We start from the raw sequence: 16,879 nt of genomic DNA on the forward strand, positions 1-16,879 counted from the left end.
CGGCGTACGATTGCGAAGCGGCGGGGGAGCGCCGGGACTGGACGCAGGTAGGAGGCGCCAAGGCGGCGGACGGGCGTCTCTCATCGCCTGATCGCTGGCCCCGGTTTGTCTTCCTGCCTGTAGTACGGTGGGGTGGGGTGGGGTGGTGGACTCCTCGTCCGCTCAGTGATGTGCTTCGGGCAGGGTGGGAGAAACAGTACCCCCCAGCAGGGGTGTCTCTGAGGGGTAGAGGGATCCCCCTTCCCTACAGTGGTAGAGCCCTGGTGAATATCTCCCTCTGTTATCGTGGGTGATCCCACTTCGTGCCGGGGGGTGCCGTCGCTCCCTGGTGTCGGTGCCCGTGGGCAGGGGGCCCTGGAGCCGGTGGGGTCTGCCTTCCGGCAAGGAGAGGCGGCTCTGGCGTTGCCCTCTTCTCCCGGAGTGCCGCGGGTCTCTGGTGTCCTTGTTACGCCTTCCCCTCACCTGACAGGCTTCGGACCACTGCCATGAGCCTGAGGAAGAGGCCACCAGGGAAGGATGGCAATGCCTCTGGAGAACCCCATAGGGAAGGATGGCAGTGCCTCTTCCCGGCCACCCCTTCCTCTGCCAGGGCTTCCCTCAGCGCGGAGGATCCCTGCGGATGGGGCACAGGGGATGGCAGCACTACTTGGGCACGTCCAAATCCCCAGCCTGACTTCGCAGGCTCCCTGCGCTCCTGTCCTGCACGTGGGATGTCAGCAGCTGCAGCTGGCGACCCGGTCAGTGGCGTGTGGCCTTGTGGCTGCAGCTGGGGCGCTGCGGAGGGACGGTGCCTTTGGGAGGCTTGCATAGGTGAGGAGACTCCCTATCCCCGGGAAGCTGTGTAGCAGAAACTCCTGGTGGCTGCACTTGGCAGACTGCTGCAAGTTGCTTCTCACCTGGAGTTTTCTGTTAAGTCTTAATGAAGAACAGACAGTATGTGTGCAGTAATCCTCTCCTGTAGCTCCTTTGAATCAACTCTTGCAGCTCGTTTTCAATGATGATTTCAAACTTACTTCTAATTTTTTAATTTGAGGCCAGAGTGGTTCCCATCCTAATGCTGTGAGGTCCACTACAGGATTAGAGTTTATATTGACAGCAAATGATCAGGAACAAATCTTTTAATACATCTAACACACTTCCTTTACACTGTAAAACAATGAGTTCTTTAGACACAGGATGTTTTGTGTTGTTATGGTAAGAGCCTTGACAAGTTCCAAGGCTTTGAGATCTGCCCAGTTATCTCTATATTGACAAACCTTGTGTTCTTGTTAGGGAATGAGATCTGATTGAACAAGATTGCTCAGCTGGAGCACAGCTCCATTGAAGCTACCAGCTGGTTCAAGGTGTTAATTGTCTGTGTGGCAGTTGTGTTTGCTTGTATGAACTCAGCAGGAGTGACGGAAGCACATGATTGATTGTAATAAGAAGGGTATTACTTAATCTCATGATGCACAATCATCAGTGATTGTTGAGCTGGTAAACAGTACTGGGAAATGCCCTCATAACCTCTTCCAGTCATGTTTCTATGCCTGATCCAGGTGGTTTCAAAGGTTCCATTTTTTTCACCCATCAGATACCAGGCTGCTGGGAGCCTGCTGTTGGGATGTTTGTTCATGTTTCACACAGGACTGTGTTTAGTGTTTCCTCAAGAGTCCTTGTTGCTAAGGGATTATCCGAGGGTGTTAGGAGAGTTTCAGGAGAAGTATAGAGTGGAGAAACTGGGAGCCTTGGAGCTATATTCATCTCTGAAAGGGTGCACAAGATCAAAGTTTAGGCTCAGAGGAGCCTAAATTTTGTGAAGTGTGTATCTAGGAAGGAGCTTTTCTGCAATAGAAATAGGATTTTGAGAGGTATTTTCTTGTTTAAGTAGAGGCTCTTTTGGTTTCATTCATAGCTCTGTGGAGGGATTCTCATTTTATTAACAGAGTTCTGCCAGAGTCCAGGTAGCTTCGTGGGGTGAGGACTCTCTGAAACGTCTTCTGTTGTGGAGGTGTCCTGGGGTAACATGTGGGAGAGAAAGAGAATGTGGAGAACTTGGTCTGTGCCCCCAGAATGGGCTCATCACTAACAGGTAACCCTGGCCAGATAAAGACATCCATGACTGTCACTTGCAGGCTGTGGGAGGAATTGATGGGTCCAGCAACAGGTGTTTTGCTGGGACAGGTCACAGGACATCAACTCTTTCACAGGTGCAGCTCCAGCCCAGCTTTCCTGTGAATGGGGCTGGACTGCCAGCAGCTTGGTCCTGTCTGGCAGTGACAAATGTCTCTAAGTAGGGCTTTCTCTCAGGTGTTTTTTCCAGCTGCTGGGTGGATTTATTGTGTGGCAGTTGTAGAGATACAGAGCTGGTGCATTTGGCCCTCTGTTAGTAAGCCTCTCAAAACCCAGGATATGCAGCAGAGGCAGTGTAGTGTCAGTTCAAGCAAGCACAGACATATCCTGAAGTATTATTTGGGATATTCCAGCCTGCATTACCCACACAGGGGAGAATGAATACGAGACTCGTCCTGATACCGCAGTCAGGTCTGCAGATGGCTGTTTCAGGTTGCTGAGTGGTAGCTTCAGCACATGGAAATCATCTGGCCCTGCTTAAAAGGCTGGCTTGAGCCAAGACTCACATGTATGGCTCTGCTGCTGGCTCAGTACAAGTGGCTTCAGCTGTAGAAGGCTGGAGCTCAGCCTTGTTGTAAGGCCAAAGCATTGCCGAATCACCATGGGACACGAGGACTCGTGAATCCAGCTGTGAGCTGGCTAGGAAGTTAGAGCAGATGTGTGAGCCCCAAGCTCTGGTGTGTTCCATACACAGCTGTATGCCAGCACTCTCAAACAAAAGCAGTGCTTTCCTGGTAGCCGGTATTCCAACATCCTCCTCAGGAAGATAAGATCTGTGGACGTCACTGGCAGGAGCCAGATGTCAAATGTGGAGGAGGAAGTTTCTCAAATAAAGACTCGTTGCTTTTTAATTTATGAGCTTGTTCCTTTATGACTGTGTTAGAGATTCAGTGTGAATGAATGATAGCTATTCCCTCCTGCAGCTCCTTTTCCCATTCTTTCTTAAAGCCTCATGTTGAAAAGTTCTGACATACTCCATGAGTAATTCTCCATCCCAAGGAAAAGGTTATGAAAATACCAGTGTGGCAATAACACAGTGCTTTGGGTGTAGAAGTAAAACCTGCTTTTTACAGACAACTGTGATTTGTTTCTTTTTAACTGCACATTTGCAGATGAGGAGGGAAAAAATATCTATCAAATGACCTAATGACTATCATAGAAAAAGTGACATCACTTACAAATATCATTTGGCTGTAGAGGTTGCACATCTGTGAGGGAGTAATGATGGGGCAGAAAGAAAGGAAGTGGAACTTCACCCTCCTAGAACAGTGCTGTAGCATTTATATGGCAAAATGAGGTGTCTCTGGGAACTTCAACAGCTGTGGTTTGTGCAGCATGTGCTCAGTGAAGCACTTTTGGATGGGGACAGCATGAATTGCAGCGCTAAGATCAAGGCTTGAGTGGGCTCTGCTTTCACACAGGTTTTGGATAGCAGAGGCAAGCCCAGGATAAGAATCACCCTAGTGGGTCACACTGTTGACCTATCTCTCTCCATATCCTGCCCCACGGTGGCAGCAGGAGATGCTTTTTAGGGGGAGAGCACATGAGTTTGGGCACCATTTGTGGCCTTTCCCCTTGTCCACCCCTAGGCTGCACAGCTGACTTGAGGCAACTGGAGGGGATTTCCCTGCCTTGTTCCCTTTAGTAGCTGTTTGTGTACAGCTGTTTTCCGTTAATTTGTCTAATCCTTTGAACCTGCTGCCCAGCTCTCTAATATCCTCTGATAGCGAATGTCAGCTGTTTATTACCAGCCAGGTAAAGAAATATTTTTGGGTGCTTTAAGCTGACTTCCTGCTAGGTACAGTGAGTGTTCCCAATTCTTGTGTCCTGACAGTTCCATGAGAGGGCCCAGCAGTCTGGTGTCTTCATCTGCTCTTCAATCAGTTCTCCACAAAAGGCTTTTGGTGGGAGACAGAGGACTTACCTCTGGGACAGTTGCCTTAACTCTCCCATCTTCTTAACCTTTGTCTTTGCACATTGTGATTCCTTTCCAATTCCTGACCATACAAAATGAAATTTCCCCTTGAGGCTTGTCTGTTTTTAATTACATCTATAAAGGTTCATTGTCTGGCTGAATTCCCTTCCAGCAGTGTCTTCCTTTTTTCTGGCCATGGGTTTTGGCCTGGCAGGGATGCAGAGTGGTGTCTGAGCTCCACAAGGGCTCTGCAGTTGGATCCAGTTGAGGTCTAGTGCTTTGGCTGGGAATGGAACCAAGGTGCAGTTTCAGTCTAGTGATGTAATTGATTGGAACAAATGCTGTTCCTGCTCCTTCTGAACTAGTTGTGAGGAATTCCTTGGCCTAGGCAGAGGAGATGGTTATTTTTGCTTTTTGCTTTTCTAATCTTGCCTAGAAGTGGTCAGACTCATGGCTTCAGGGAAATGCTGAATGGGATTGGCATTTCATCAGGTTTCATACCCAGACGTCTGTTCTTCTGCTTGATTTCCTGCTTGGACTTGCTGCAGCTGGTGTTGCAAGCCCAAGGGGCTGGTGTGGTATGTAGGTTCCTATTTCTTATGTGTTCAGTCTTATCCCACATTGCAAGGCCCCCATGATGTGTCTGAGTTGGGTGAGTGCAGGCCCTGGAGGGCTGAAACAGAAGTGACATGCAGCCCTTCATCTTGCTTTTGACAGTGCCAAGATAACAACTTTGTTGTCACCCTTCATGTGTGTGTGCTGTGAACAGGGCTTCTCATGATGGCATGGGGTGGAGCAGCTGACCTCTACTGATTTAAGAAGCCCTTATGTCTCACAGAAGTGCTTTGTGTGTTGCCTTGATCTGTAGCAACTCAAGTGTGAGAGAGAGCTCAGCCTGAGAAGCACAAGAGAACATTTCTAGCCCCACCTCCTGGACATGAGCTCCAGTCAGTGCAAGTGTGAGGAGTCCTCCTTTCACACTCAGCCCCTTGTGAACATACAGCAACTTGTTCTGGTCGAAGGCTGCTGTGTCCGTGTGTTTTATTTCTGTGTATATTGCTGTCCAGCCAAAGCATCTTTATTTCAGACTATGGTCCTAAGATTTAGGCCACTCCAAGACAAGCTGGACAACTGCTAAGGCACTTCTGGTCACTTTTATTGCATTATGGCAGCATGCCTGCTGCACTTGTGTTCTGGTTGTGTCTCCTTATGCCACAAAGCAGCAACATTGCTCACCATAAATAGCTCCCGTCTGAGCCAGCCCAGGTGCAGTCAGCTGTGACTGCCTGGGGAAAGCTTGTGCACATGTAAAGCTACATCACAGCTGTTGTCATTTTTATTTGGGTAAAAATTTACATTAGTACCTAAAGATACCAGTGACTAGGTGTATTTTCTGAAGGCTGCTTTGTTGTTTGCTGCTATCTAGCTTGATTCCTCCTGTGACCTTGCCTTTAAAGAGCTGGATTAATTGTCTACTTGCTGGATAACAAAGAATGTTACAGGGTAAAGGACAGGGCAGGCTGCTCAGGAGGAGGCAGTTGTATCTCCAGGAGCCCACAGCCTGGCTTCAGCTTAATGAAACAGCTTTAGAGCAGCAGACAGCTTCTAGTCTCTTAAATCCCCTCCAATCCACTTTGTAGCAGCTCCTCAAAACAATATGAATTCAGATCTCTGCAGACAAAGATTTAACAATTAACTTGATTCACCTCTTACTTCATGTAAAAAAATGAATCTATTTTAATTTTATTTTATTTATTTTTTTCTCTCCTGCAGGAGCAACAATGGATTGGCCTCAACAAAGATGTAGTAGGTGTTGGGAGAAGATATCTCACCTGAAATGGAGGTGATCAAAGGAGCTGAACACTGACTGCACCAACATGGGGCTGCGACTGCTGGCTTGTCTCTTCCATTTGCCCACTGCAGTGATCTACGGGTCTCTGTCGCTCTTTGTTTCCATTTTGCACAATGTGTTCCTCCTGTACTATGTGGACACCTTCGTCTCCGTTTACAAGATTGATAAACTGTCCTTTTGGATAGGAGAGGTTAGTTGTTTTCCATCAGCTTCTGTACTCTTTAAGTAGGAAACTCTGAAAGCAAGGCTGCTCCTTGCTAGAAATGTGAAAACTGTTAGTTATAACAGCAGTGTTCCCTTTTGGAGAGGGAGCAAGGGAGCCTTCCAAGTGCTAACTTGGGCTTTTCAGTTTTTCCCACTTATATAAAAATAGAACAAGCTGGGACAGAAAATGCAGAGACTTAGTTCTTAAGACTGCCTTTCCTCTGGGGACATCAGGGTGTTTCACAGGCAATGAAAACCACTGGCCTTACTGCCAGTTGCCCCAAACAAGGACATCATACAGCGGTGATGGGGCAAGGAAGGTGTGCTGGGGCAGTTCCTGCTGGTAGCTCACCATGCCAGCTCAGCACTGCTTGCTTTGGTGACAGAACAGTGCTGTCCTGTGGTTTGTTTCAATGTCCTGTTTTCTTTCCTAGACTGTGTTTCTGATCTGGAACAGCCTCAATGACCCTCTGTTTGGCTGGCTGAGTGACCGAGTGTTCCTTAGCACACAGCAGTAAGTGAAGTTTTTCCAGAAGAGTCTGGGAAGTTGTTTAGTCTCCTGGGAAGACGATGTCAAATTGGCAGCTTTAAAATGATGGTGTGGGAATGGCTTATTGGGCATGGAACTCTAAAATACCTGCTTTTCATGGCATCCTTGAAGTTCAGTGCTCATAAGTGTTGTTTCAGTACTTGACTGCATAGGAAAGTCACACACACCTATTGGATGTATGTGACCCTAACCCTTAACAGTCATGAGTGGTGCAGAACCTAAAATACGGGCATCTAAAATCTCAAGCCCCTGCTATATGAGCAAGCCTCTTAATGGGGTGTTAGAGAGTGTCTGTACATGGTTTGGGAGGCACAAGGGGGAAAAGTACAGTTTTTTCCACATGGAATGCCTCAGACCAGTTGTTTCCAAACTATAGGATGAGAGCTGAGGCAAGACAGCTCTGTATTGTTGGCCATTAGTATTTCTCATGTATTTATGTCAACATTTTAATGAAAATCATGGTGCGGCTTCCTGCAAGTAGTAACAACTCATGAAAATTATTTACATTGTGCAAAGTGCAGACAGTACAGCACTGTCAGGGGGAGAAATACTCTGGAGAAAAATAAATCTCTTTTTTTGGCCTTCTTAAACCCATATTTTCAGTGTATTCACTATTAGCTGAGAAGGTGTCTGATGTGGGTGGTTGTTACTTGAGCAAAAGCTGTATTTGTGTCTATGCCGCTTACATTACTTCCTTGGAGAGGAGGAATATGTGATCAGGGTTTTGTCCAGGTACCTAAAATATTTTTTTTTTCCTTCTGTTACAGGGCAGGAACAGAGATTTCTTCCCCTGAAGTAGTTCTGAAGAGGCTCAGAGCACTAAGCCACAATGGCCCCCTCTTTGCCATTTCTTTCCTGGCTTTCTGGGTTGCCTGGGCTCATCCTGGTTTGCAGTTCCTCCTTTGCCTTTGCATGTATGACAGCTTTCTCACCATGGTTGACCTCCATCACAACGCCTTGCTTGCAGACCTGGCTGTTTCAGCAAAAGACAGGACTAGCCTCAACTTCTACTGCTCCCTCTTCAGTGCCATAGGCTCCCTGTCTGTCTTCATGTCCTATGCAGTGTGGAACAAGGAGGACTTCTTTTCCTTCCGCATATTTTGCATCCTGCTGGCCCTCTGCTCCATTGTTGGTTTCACCCTGTCCACACAGCTGCTCCGCCAGAGGTTTCAGGCTGATGGGAAAGCAAAATGGGACCAGGAATCAACCCTGAAAGAGTAAGGGTCACAAATTCTCAGCAGAGACAAAGCCCTGGCATAGATCCACAACAAACTAAATGTGTGACAAGATCCAGGATGAGGCAAAAATTGTTAATTATCTCTGGTTCTTGTCTACTGATACAGTTTTCAGGATCAGCTGTCACACTGGCTCCTCTGAAGATAGAAACTGTCTTGTGTCAGCTCTAGTCCAAACTGGAGGCAGAGGCCTAACCTGCTATATGGCCATCCCATGTTTGGATCATGAAATGAGTTCATGTCTAGGGTACCCAGTGAGGCCCGTGAGTGGTAAAGTGTCAGAAGTAGCTTATGAAAGCATTCCTGCTTGAGCATGAGACCACATTGCTGCCCATGCCCCACAGAGTTGGACAAGTGATTATTTCTCCCTGTTACTCACTTCAGCTGCCTGATAGTGGCTGGGCTACTGGCCACACCAAGCTGGTTTTCTCTGTTCAGCTTCTTCCTCGGGCTGGCTCACTTGTCATCTCTTGTTATGAGCTGCCAGCATTGTGCTGTAGTAGCAGCAGATCCTGATGAGATCTGCCAGGTGAGCTAACTGCAGGGACCTGGAAGAGGAACGTATGTATAGTGGAATGACTGCTAAGAGGAGAATGCATTTCTGGACAGAAATGTGAATTTTGTGTTAAGAAGACAGATGTTCTTTGAGAGACCTGTTGCCTCTGCTTCTTACTAGCAATAAGCAATCATTGGTGTAGACTCCACTGTTTTGATTGGTCCAGGAAAATGAAAGGTTGGGATGGGAGCTGAGGAGAGACAGCTCTGCATCTACATGGGGAGACCTGGGGACTCTGTCTTGGTGTGAGGAATTTATGGTTGCTTTTTATCCCTCCTTTTCATTTAGGCTGTACATTGAGAAACTCTCCGTCCCCCAGGAAAAGAGGATCACCCTGGCAGAGTATCTCCAGCAGCTCTCTCGGCATCGCAACTTCCTCTGGTTTGTCTGCATGAATCTTGTCCAGGTAGGCACAGAAGTGACATGCTGCAATTCAGAGGATGAGTGCTGGCTCTGGCTGTTTGAGATAGGTGATTCAGCAGTATGTGAGTTCCCCAGGAAGGGCCAAGGTGTTTCCACCACCCACTTGCTCTTGGAGCCTCCTGAACATGTTGGCTGATTGAGCAGCTGGTAGCCATTCTCCCTCCTTGTGGCTGAGGATACTTCCTGAGCAAGCTGTGGGGTGCTCCTTCCTCTCTCTGCAGTGTAGACTGGGTTATGGGGGCTGACTGAGCTCTGTGCAGCCCATATGGGGTGCAGAAGCACAGGGTCTGGCTCACAGAGGGTTTGAGTTCAGGAGTGCTGTTCACTGGCGTGGCTGTCATCACAATCTCCTTTCCCCTTCCGTTTTCCTGAGGCTCAAATCACTGTTCTTGCTGTCCAGCTGGATCTATCTCCATCTGGGTTTTACCATTTCTGTTCTTCATCCTCTTCAGTGATGACTACCAAATGCCGGCAGCCTGCCCAGCTTTGTGTGCTGCAGTCGTGGCTCCCTGGGGATCCCTCAGTTCCCCTCAGGCAGGCTCTCGATGCTGGTCTGCATCTTTGTGTTCAAGCCTTGCTGCCGTACCAATATCCTCCTGCCCCTTGCTGCCTCCTCCCTCCTGCCATGCCACTGTCTCCCCCAAAGCCTTGTGGTCACTGCTGTCACCTGCTGGCCCTGTTTGCCCCAGCAGCACTGTGCTGTACAGCTGGGCAGTGGGGCTGACTTCAGTCACACAGTGGACATGGCTGATGGCATTGCAGCTCTGCAATCTCAGCCAGCAGCGTTGGAAATGCCACAGCCGAGGTCTTGCTCTGCTGAGGTACTCCGGGCCTATCCTGCATGATCCTTTGGCATGGGGCTCCTAGGACAACAGAGCCCAGAGGGCTGTAGCTTTTTCTGTTCTTTCTCACTGCTGTTCCTGCTGACCAGCTCGTCTGCATGCTGCCTTCACAGGTTTTTCACTGCCATTTTAACAGCAACTTCTTCCCTCTGTTCCTGGAGCACCTGCTGTCAGACCAGATCTCTGTCTCTACTGGATCCTTCCTGCTTGGTGAGTTTCAGGTGCGACTGGAGGGAGGAGCCAAACATAGGACCTGGCCCGAGTCTAGGTTTGCTCTTTCCAAACTCCATCTGGGGAGAGGTGTGCTCACATGCAGGACTCTGGGCTGTAAGATTCAGTCATGCACGCACCCTGCATATTTCCTTGGGACCTCTGAGTTGTCCTTCCTGGGCACTGAAGTAACTTGGAGCCTTTTCTAGTAGAAAAGCCTGGTGTGCTGGACACCAGACTCCAGAGAGGCATTACTCTGAGCACTAGAGGCTGCAGATACCTTTCCCAGGAAGCAGCAGAGAACACAGCCCAGAATTTTATCCCTTTCCTTCTGCAGCATATGGACCATTTCAAAGTTGCCACAGATATGTGGGCATTGATCCTGGAGTTACCCTGGGAGGGTTCTGTGCCTGCCAGGTCTGGTCAGGCAGTCCTGTCTGTCTCATTTCTGCACCAGGGCTGAGTTGCAGCCTCTGCACGACACTGGGCAAGTCTTTTCTTCCTTCTTGTCCATGAGGTTGATGGAAGAAGGTCTCCCTCTGTAGGAAAGTGTGTGCTGTGCCACAAAGCCGTGGAATAAATCTGCTGCAGCGTTCTGTATATGTGGGGGAGCTACTCTGTATTGTCCTGCTGGCAATAGCCAACCTTGCTGTCTCCCTTGGTATCATGTCTGAGGACATGGTGGAAAGTGTAACTCCATCAAGCTGTTTGTTCCTCTGTCTCTGCTTAGGTGTTTCCTACATTGCCCCCCATCTCAACAACCTCTACTTCCTGTCACTCTGCCGTCGCTGTGGGGTTTACGCTGTGGTGCGAGGACTCTTCTTCCTGAAGCTGGCTCTGAGTGTTGTGATGCTCCTGGCAGGACCTGATCAGGTGTATCTGCTCTGCATCTTCATTGCCAGGTAGGCAAGCAGCAGTCACTTCCCCTGCCCTCTGCTTCCAGGGAAGCAAAATGAGTTGTCCCTGTTTTAAAAACAGGAGTGGAAGGTAGGGAACAGGGGACAGGATCATACATAAGCTGTGTGATTTTTCAGCTCTGACAGCACATGGGACAGGTCACTGCAGAATCCACAGGCTATTCTGCTGCAGAGTGGGGGAGGCAGTGATGTTCAGGTCACAGACCAGCAGGGCTAGTGGCAGCCTGCACCTGCCTTTGCCAGCTGCTGAGAGCTTCTGTACTCCTCTGCAGCCCTTAGTGTGTGCTGCAGGTGCCTGTGAGCCGTAGGCCCAGTGTGTCCTGTCCCCAGGCCTGTCTCTGTGGCAGGTCAGGACTGATCTGAGGTGTCACTGCAGGGTACAGTCTTATTGATAGTGGTGTTCCTCTCCTGTAACCAGGGCTTCTGCATTTCTTATTTCAAGTGTGGGGAAGCCTTTTCCATCCTCGCCATTTTTTCTGGTCTGTCACATTTTCCTGTCATTTCTTGATAGCCCTATTCAATGCTTTGCCTGTTGTTCTGCAGCAACCGTGTGTTCACAGAAGGGACCTGTAAGTTACTCAACCTGGTGGTCACTGACTTGGTGGACGAGGACCTAGTGCTGAACTGTAGGAAGCAGGCAGCCTCAGCCCTGCTCTTTGGGATGGTGGCTCTGGTCACCAAGCCAGGCCAGACCTTCGCCCCGCTGATTGGCACCTGGCTGCTCTGTGCATATACAGGTAAGGATGCTCCTGGGGAAAGCAGTGGAGCAGGACAAGGCAAACTTGTGAGTTCAGTGTCAGGCACCTTTTGCTGTGCCCTGGGTGGGTGCAGAGGGCTCTTCAGTTGCTAACCTTTGCCTGGTCTCTGCATCTCCATGGCTGGTCACTCAAAGAGAATGGACATAGGTCCATCCCCACTGCCCCATTCTCACAAACTCTTCTCTGACACCAGGCTACGACATCTTCCAGCGCAACCCCCTGAACAACGTGGTGAGTGCCCAGCCGAAGCTGGAGTCTGCTGCGGCCTTGGAGCCAACTCTTCGCCAGGGCTGCTTTTACCTCCTCGTCTTTGTGCCCATCACATGTGCCCTGCTGCAGCTCCTCACCTGGTCACAGTTCAGCCTGCATGGGAAGCGGCTGCAGGTGGTGAAGGCTCAGCGGCAGAGCCTGACACAAGGCCAAGCACCAGAGATCAAAACAATCTAAGGGTGCCTGAGCTCCCAGGATGCTGCTGGTTCCAGGCTGGTGCTGGAGCAGGCGAAGGGCAGGGATGATGGGCTTAGAGAGCCTGATGTTCGTGGTTCAGCTCTGAAATGCTGTCATGCTAGTGTTTACTCATTCCAGGTGGTGGTCACTGGGGAAGGCAGAGAGGTTCAGAATGTGAAGGGCCTGAGATAGATTGCTTGATCTCAAGAGGAAGAACATTTTATCCCAGGGAGCAGAGAGAGCTGCTTACTCCAGTGAAGAAGTGCTGGGTTGCATGTACTAGAAACAGACACATCCCCAATGCATTTCTCTGTGCTGGGCATGGCTCTGAGGAGCCACAGCCTCTCCAGCTGAGCAGGAGGAGACTGCACAGGGAGTCCTTCATCACTAGAGCCGTGCAGGGAGTGGAGTAGGAGGCCCCTGAGGGACGAAAGGAATGATTGCCAAACAGGAGCAGGGATGAGAGGACCTTTAAGGCCTTTCCCAGTAACTGGTACAACCCTCCCACTTGCAGTGCCATGGTTCTTTGACCAAATCCACTCTTAAGCATTTGTTGTTCCTGGGACAATATCCTGCACAGCCAGGATCTGCTGTGTTTGCTGTTTTATGCTGAGGTTTCCTCCCTTGTGGCCTTGTAGAGGGAGTTGTTGCTGGCCTGGGAAAGATGCTGGGCTTGAACTGAGTTCAGAGCCTTGAACTGTATCATTTCACTGGGCATCCCATTGCATGTGTTTATTCCTTTCCTCTCCACAGCCCCTTCTACTCTGTGCTGTCTCACAGCTATACCATGAGTCCCTCCCATTCTGGGCAAGGTCAGGGAACCAACCCTACTCCAGCCACTGGAAGTGCCTCCCTGCCCAGGGCAATCCCAGGTGACCTGGTGAGGCAGCCTGGCACCCTCCCTTCTAGCACGAGAGCACAGCCTGGAGATACCAGGTCTTGCTTTTGTGCCTTTGACACAGTGCTTTGGAGCTTGTCTGACACAATACTGGCCAGTCACAGGGTTGGGATTTCATCCCTAAGGGGAGGGGCAGACACCTCAGCTCCTCTGCACTTGAAGCAGTGCCTGAGTTAGATCAACTCACCTGGCGGCTAAGCCAGGGACCCAAGGAGAGCAGGTGCTTTGGTCTCCTTGATTTTGGTGGGGAGCAGATGAACAGGTAATCACCAAAGGGGTCCCTGAGGCAAGGGAGTGACTCCTCAATCCCTGTGATGTGTTTGTGGGCAGGCAGAGGGGATGTGCCAAAGCCTGCACCTGCCTGCTGAAGGAGGGGGGTTTTGCAGGCAGTGTTTGGAAGCTCTTGAACATTGAAGGATGTTCTTTGTTTAGTGCCAGGTTCCTTCTGGGGTCTCAGCCCACCAACCTGCCATGTTGCCTCAGGACATGGCTGCCTTCTGTCTTGGACCAAGACATTCCTGCCATGAGGCTGCTGTAGTTGTTAATGGTTCAATCATAAGTTACTTGTGCAACTTCTAACCAAGTTTGAGAATGATTCTCCATTTCATAAATTAAAAATTATTTTTTTCTGAATAGCTTAATAATTTTCTTCTAGCTCATGGCTCTAGCCTGACCGGGTGGATGTGGGGACACAGCTGTGGCTGGGTGGAGACAAGGGGACAGCTCCTTTTCCACAGAACTGCATTGGGGCTTGGCTGTTTCTTCAGGCAGCAGAGGGGATCACCTGCCTTTGAAAGGACGTGTCACTTACCCCTGCTGCTTTGGCAGGCCCCAGAGTTAAGTCTGTCCTGTTCCTACACCAGTGGCTGCTGGGGACAAGATGGGACCAGTCATAGTACACTAGACATGGTGCCACCTTCCCAGGGCCCACCCTGTGAGCACAACTGTAGTCACTGCTGTCTCTGCATACACCTGGGCTGGCACTAGCTCTTCTCATAAGAGCAGTTGCATCACCCTTGCTCAGCCTAGGCTGCCCTGTTCCAGCCTTTCACATGTCTGTAGTGACAAAAGTCTGAGGGATAACACATGTAAAGGAGAGTAGATTTTGGACACGATGGCTGCAGCCCAGGAATCTCTTCCTACAAAAGTCAGGCCAAGAATGCAATCCTGGACCAAACATGGTGTCTCCTTGCAGAGTCTGGCTGGCAACAGTTCTTCACAGGCAAGAGAACACAAATTATCTCCTTAAAATTGCAAATGTGGGAAGAGGAGGCCAGGAGGCTTGAGTGTTGTATATGAATGACTTTATTTAAGTATGCTGGGCACCACCAGGCAACATGGTTTGGACAGTGTGCGAGGGAACAGTCAGGCAGACCAAACAAACGCTAGGTTGGAGGCAGCACCGGCCTGCCCAGTCACTGCAGGTTACAAAATGGAGCACTGCTGCTGCAAGGCCAGCGGAGGGGCTGGGGGGATGGAGGGCACTGCCTGGGGCACACGCTAATGGAACCAAGAGGAATTTGCTGCAATTCCCCTCTGTGTGCTGCAGCAAACCAGCAAGAACAGAACCAGTTTCCCAGCAGCAGGCTGAGCATTGATGGCTGTTTTCTGACAGGTTCTTGCTTAAAAAACAGTCTGCTCTGATTGGGGGAGGGGAAGAAGCAGCCTGGCCTCAGCTGGGAGAGACTACCTACCTACAGCCTCTCCAAACCCATGGGTGAGCCCCAAGAACGTGGTTCCTCGCAGTGGCAACAGCTGCTGCTTACATTCATCTCAGCTGGGGCAGTGCACTGGCCTTTCCCTCACCTCTGTGGCAATCCTCCAGCTCTTACCCCGACTGCACCTGAGAGTGACCCCAAGGTGATGTGTGGCAATGAACAGAAAAGAGAGAAACAGGGAGGAACTGCCATCGAGCAACTCCAGCTCCATTGCTACTGCCACATTCTGCAGAAAACTAATGGGAAAAAAAGAGAGCACCGAATAATGCACAAGTAAAACCAGAACAGTGGCATGCCCCAACACAAGCAGGTCTGCAGGCTGCCCAGGGCTGTTAGAGCAGTACAAGCAAAGCAGCCACCAGATGAGCAGAAAGGCACCACAGTGCAGTGGAACACAGCCAGCAGGACAGCTTCCTGCTCACAAACCTGCCACACACCGACCTCCCGGTGCGCTTTACTGTCCTCTCCCCTGGTGCATTCCCAGAGACCAGCGAGTCCCTGTGGAGCAGGGACGGGGTGGTGGTGCAGGGCTGGCCTTTCCGCTAAGCGTGGGTGCTGTGCGCAGTGCGAACATTGAGCAGCGGGCAGCTGGGCAACAGGTGTTCAAAGAAGACCCAAAGCATAATTCCCAGGTGCTGTGGTCAGTATTTGAGAGATGCTCAGACATTTCAATAAATAAAACAATTCTTACATTACAATGCACCTTCCCAATTATTATTTTGCCCCAGAATGGATAAAGTACACAAGAGTTACGCCTGGCTGTGAATACATGCTCCCTTTGCCCTGACATAGCAGGAAGGAGGGAAACAGCCTCGACTCTTTACAAAGAACACAAGAAGTCAGCACTGTAAATCTTGGCAGGTTGAGGGGAAACACACAAGTGCCTTCACACCCATTCCAGGGTACTTGCTTCCAGAGGAGAAAAGGTATTTAAAACAAGGGACAAGAGAATAACCGTCTAGTACAATGACAGCTGATTAGATTTGCTTTGTTCTACTCCATGCAATACAAACTAAGTCCTATCGCAAACTTCTCCAGCTGTGGTACAGACCCCACATTAGGCTAAGAAGTTACACACTCATACACACACTCACGCACCAAAACAGTGGGACAAATGTTAACTGTTGAGAATGTGCTTTCTCTTAATAATATATTAAAAACAACTTCAAAAACCTACTGATGGTGAAGACACTGCTGAAGAAGGAAGGAGCTGTGGGGCCTCAGCTATGTGTTTCCAGACAATCCAGGCATTGCAGTCAGGCTGACTAAAGCCTGCATGAGTAGTCTGCAGTGGTTGGCTCCCTTCTGGCTTGCCAGGCAGTTTCTATAAGCTGTTCCCTTTGTTTTTGCTTATTTATTTTACAATGATAGATGTGACTGTGAAAAAGAAAATAAGGGACTGAAATGAAAAAGGAATGGGCCATTCTGGAGAAACTTTGATTGGTATTTTCTCCTTACCATTAAAAAAAGAAAACAAAAAAAAGTTAGTAGTACTAATACAACCCTCCTGCTGCTGTCGTCTTTGCTCAGTGACATCGGGGCATGCTGGCGCACACACACACACACAGGCAGCTCTCAGACACTCGGACTCAGAAAAGCGAGTTTAAGTGAGTCTTCGGAGGAGACTGAGGACAGGTCCCAGGGCTAGAAGGTTTTTCGGTGGATGGCACGAGCTCCATCTTCTTCATATTCCTTTTTCGAAACCCACATTTTCTTAAAGGTGTCCAGAGAGGCCAGGATAGAGCCACTATGGAGAGACAGGCATGTTATGGGTTAAAGTAAAATGCTGGGGGCACTCTCATAGTATCTCTGCAGAGATGGGTTGACATCCACTGTCTCTCCCAATATCCTCAAATGTGCCAGTGCTATAGAGCCTGGCACCACCTGCCCCCTCCACATGACCTAGTGATTGATGCTTCAAGAACATGCAAAGCATCACCCAGCTGAGCAACACAACGCCCCTGGCACACAGCACCAGCTGGGATAACAACATGAGAGCTGCTGGGCTGTGCTTCCCCAGGCTAATCTCACAGTAAAATGTGTTGCTGTGCAGTACATACCCAATCCACGTGGAATACAATCTCTCCTGAGGAGCTGATATCTGAAAGAAAGAGAGTATCAGTCAGTACCTTCCCAACCTCGTTTGCTCCTCCTAGCACATTGCCCACACTTCACTCCAGCTAACACCTGACAAACACAGATGTGATCTTTCCCAACAGAAAGACACCTGGCAGTCCCCACA

General features: G+C 49.6%; 2 protein-coding genes across 7 annotated transcripts in view; one reads left to right on the forward strand and one right to left on the reverse strand.

The window, feature by feature from the left end:
• MFSD13A (major facilitator superfamily domain containing 13A) lies at nucleotides 1-14,893 on the forward strand. Of its 6 annotated transcripts, none has more exons than XM_058840825.1 (10): nucleotides 5-103; nucleotides 4,464-4,605; nucleotides 5,801-6,069; nucleotides 6,518-6,597; nucleotides 7,401-7,850; nucleotides 8,713-8,830; nucleotides 9,803-9,899; nucleotides 10,630-10,801; nucleotides 11,360-11,553; nucleotides 11,768-14,893. In XM_058840825.1, the coding sequence occupies exons 3-10, from the start codon at nucleotides 5,905-5,907 to the stop codon at nucleotides 12,019-12,021; spliced, it is 1,530 nt and encodes a 509-aa protein (XP_058696808.1). In that variant the 5' UTR covers nucleotides 5-103; nucleotides 4,464-4,605; nucleotides 5,801-5,904; the 3' UTR covers nucleotides 12,022-14,893. The 6 variants fall into 6 exon arrangements, with proteins under 6 accessions (XP_058696806.1, XP_058696808.1, XP_058696807.1 ...); XM_058840826.1 differs by having other exon boundaries at nucleotides 19-47; XM_058840827.1 differs by having other exon boundaries at nucleotides 81-103; nucleotides 4,467-4,605.
• ACTR1A (actin related protein 1A) overlaps nucleotides 14,207-16,879 on the reverse strand; it is a 14,868-nt gene continuing 12,195 nt past the window's right edge. Inside the window, exons 10-11 of the mRNA XM_058840829.1 lie at nucleotides 16,698-16,738; nucleotides 14,207-16,384 (exon numbers count right to left, since the gene is read on the reverse strand). Of these exons, the coding sequence (XP_058696812.1) occupies nucleotides 16,282-16,384; nucleotides 16,698-16,738 (144 nt within the window). The 3' untranslated portion in view covers nucleotides 14,207-16,281. The remainder of the gene's footprint in view (nucleotides 16,385-16,697; nucleotides 16,739-16,879) is intronic.

Source organism: Poecile atricapillus, chromosome 6 (genome assembly GCF_030490865.1).
Source record: "Poecile atricapillus isolate bPoeAtr1 chromosome 6, bPoeAtr1.hap1, whole genome shotgun sequence".
Lineage (NCBI taxonomy): Eukaryota > Metazoa > Chordata > Aves > Passeriformes > Paridae > Poecile > Poecile atricapillus.